This window comes from Trypanosoma equiperdum (genome assembly GCF_001457755.1).
Source record: "Trypanosoma equiperdum strain OVI genome assembly, contig: ctg_1612, whole genome shotgun sequence".
Lineage (NCBI taxonomy): Eukaryota > Euglenozoa > Kinetoplastea > Trypanosomatida > Trypanosomatidae > Trypanosoma > Trypanosoma equiperdum.
This window is the reverse complement of record NW_027123630.1, coordinates 3,709-4,807: the sequence shown is the minus strand read 5'-3', so window position 1 is coordinate 4,807 and position 1,099 is coordinate 3,709. Positions and strand designations below refer to the sequence as shown.

General features: G+C 47.6%; 1 protein-coding gene across 1 annotated transcript in view; it reads left to right on the top strand.

Annotated features, from left to right (window-relative positions):
• Window positions 1–194: 194 nt before the first annotated feature.
• TEOVI_000773200 (Trypanosome variant surface glycoprotein (A-type), putative) overlaps window positions 195–1,099 on the top strand; it is a gene marked incomplete at both ends in the record, with an annotated part of 963 nt that continues 58 nt past the window's right edge. The window contains one exon of the mRNA XM_067222329.1: window positions 195–1,099. Coding sequence (XP_067078430.1) covers window positions 195–1,099 — 905 coding nt within the window.

The following is a 1,099-nucleotide window of genomic DNA, read 5'->3' as shown; positions in this document are numbered from 1 at the left end:
TAATAAACCACAATAGCAGAACAGCTACGGTGCAAGCACAAGGAGCGGTGCTCCTCATAGCACTAACAGAACTTCGAACCGCATCCAAAGCTGGCGAGACTTTGGCGACTTTACTGACAAGCAGAATAGCAAAACTGACAGGAAGTCGGGCAGATTATAGTCTTTTTTGCTAAAAAATAGCGACCGTGCAGGTCATGGAAACACGGCCTTCAACGCAACTAGCCACACTCAAAGAATTCACGAACACGACCCTCAGCGGCATCGAATCGGAGTTAGAGGAGCTTGGAAAAGCAGCTCCAGACGCAGCAGTGAAATCGGCATATGCAACGGGCCTAATCGACGATTTTGTGGCGATTTTCACAAGCACCGGCGACACCACAGGTACCAACAACGTCTGCATAATTAAGGACTGCAGCGACGACACGAAAGTCGAGGATTCCGATCTAGGTGATTGTTTCGTCCAAGCAATTATAGAGAAAACAACTAATGACGAACTATCAACTCTGGAAAAAGATAGCTTTAACCTCGGAAGCAAAGAAGCGCTAACGATAACCAAGACGCGCAAACTAACTAGCAGCGACGGTGGCGGCTATTCGGCCGGAACAGCAGCACAACTGAAATTAGCCAAATGGGGCGGTGGTGTACTTACAGTAACCCACACAGGCAGCGACGCGAGTCTAACGGCGGCGAAAAGGGGCCTACCAGCCCACGAAGCGGCAAGGGCATCAGCAGCAACGGTCAAAACCAAAATAAAACCCGACGAATACAAACCTGTAGGAAGCATAGAAGACCTGAGAGCGATACTAATAGCAAACCCGGCAGACAAGACAATGCTAACTGCAATAAAGGTAGCAACTAACAGGATAAAGGACATAAGCTATACACCGGCTCGAAAAGATGTAGAAAGGATATTCGGCTTCACTGGCAAACACGAGAATGTACCCTTCATCAAAAGTCTGGATAAATACAAGGTACCGATACAAGAGGACTCGAAAACAGAGCAAAGAGAGCAAACAGAAGTCATGAAACTGACGGAAACCAAATTTCAGAAGGCGAAAAAGAAGCAGTTGGCCAAAACCAGCAACTCGTCGCCAAAGCA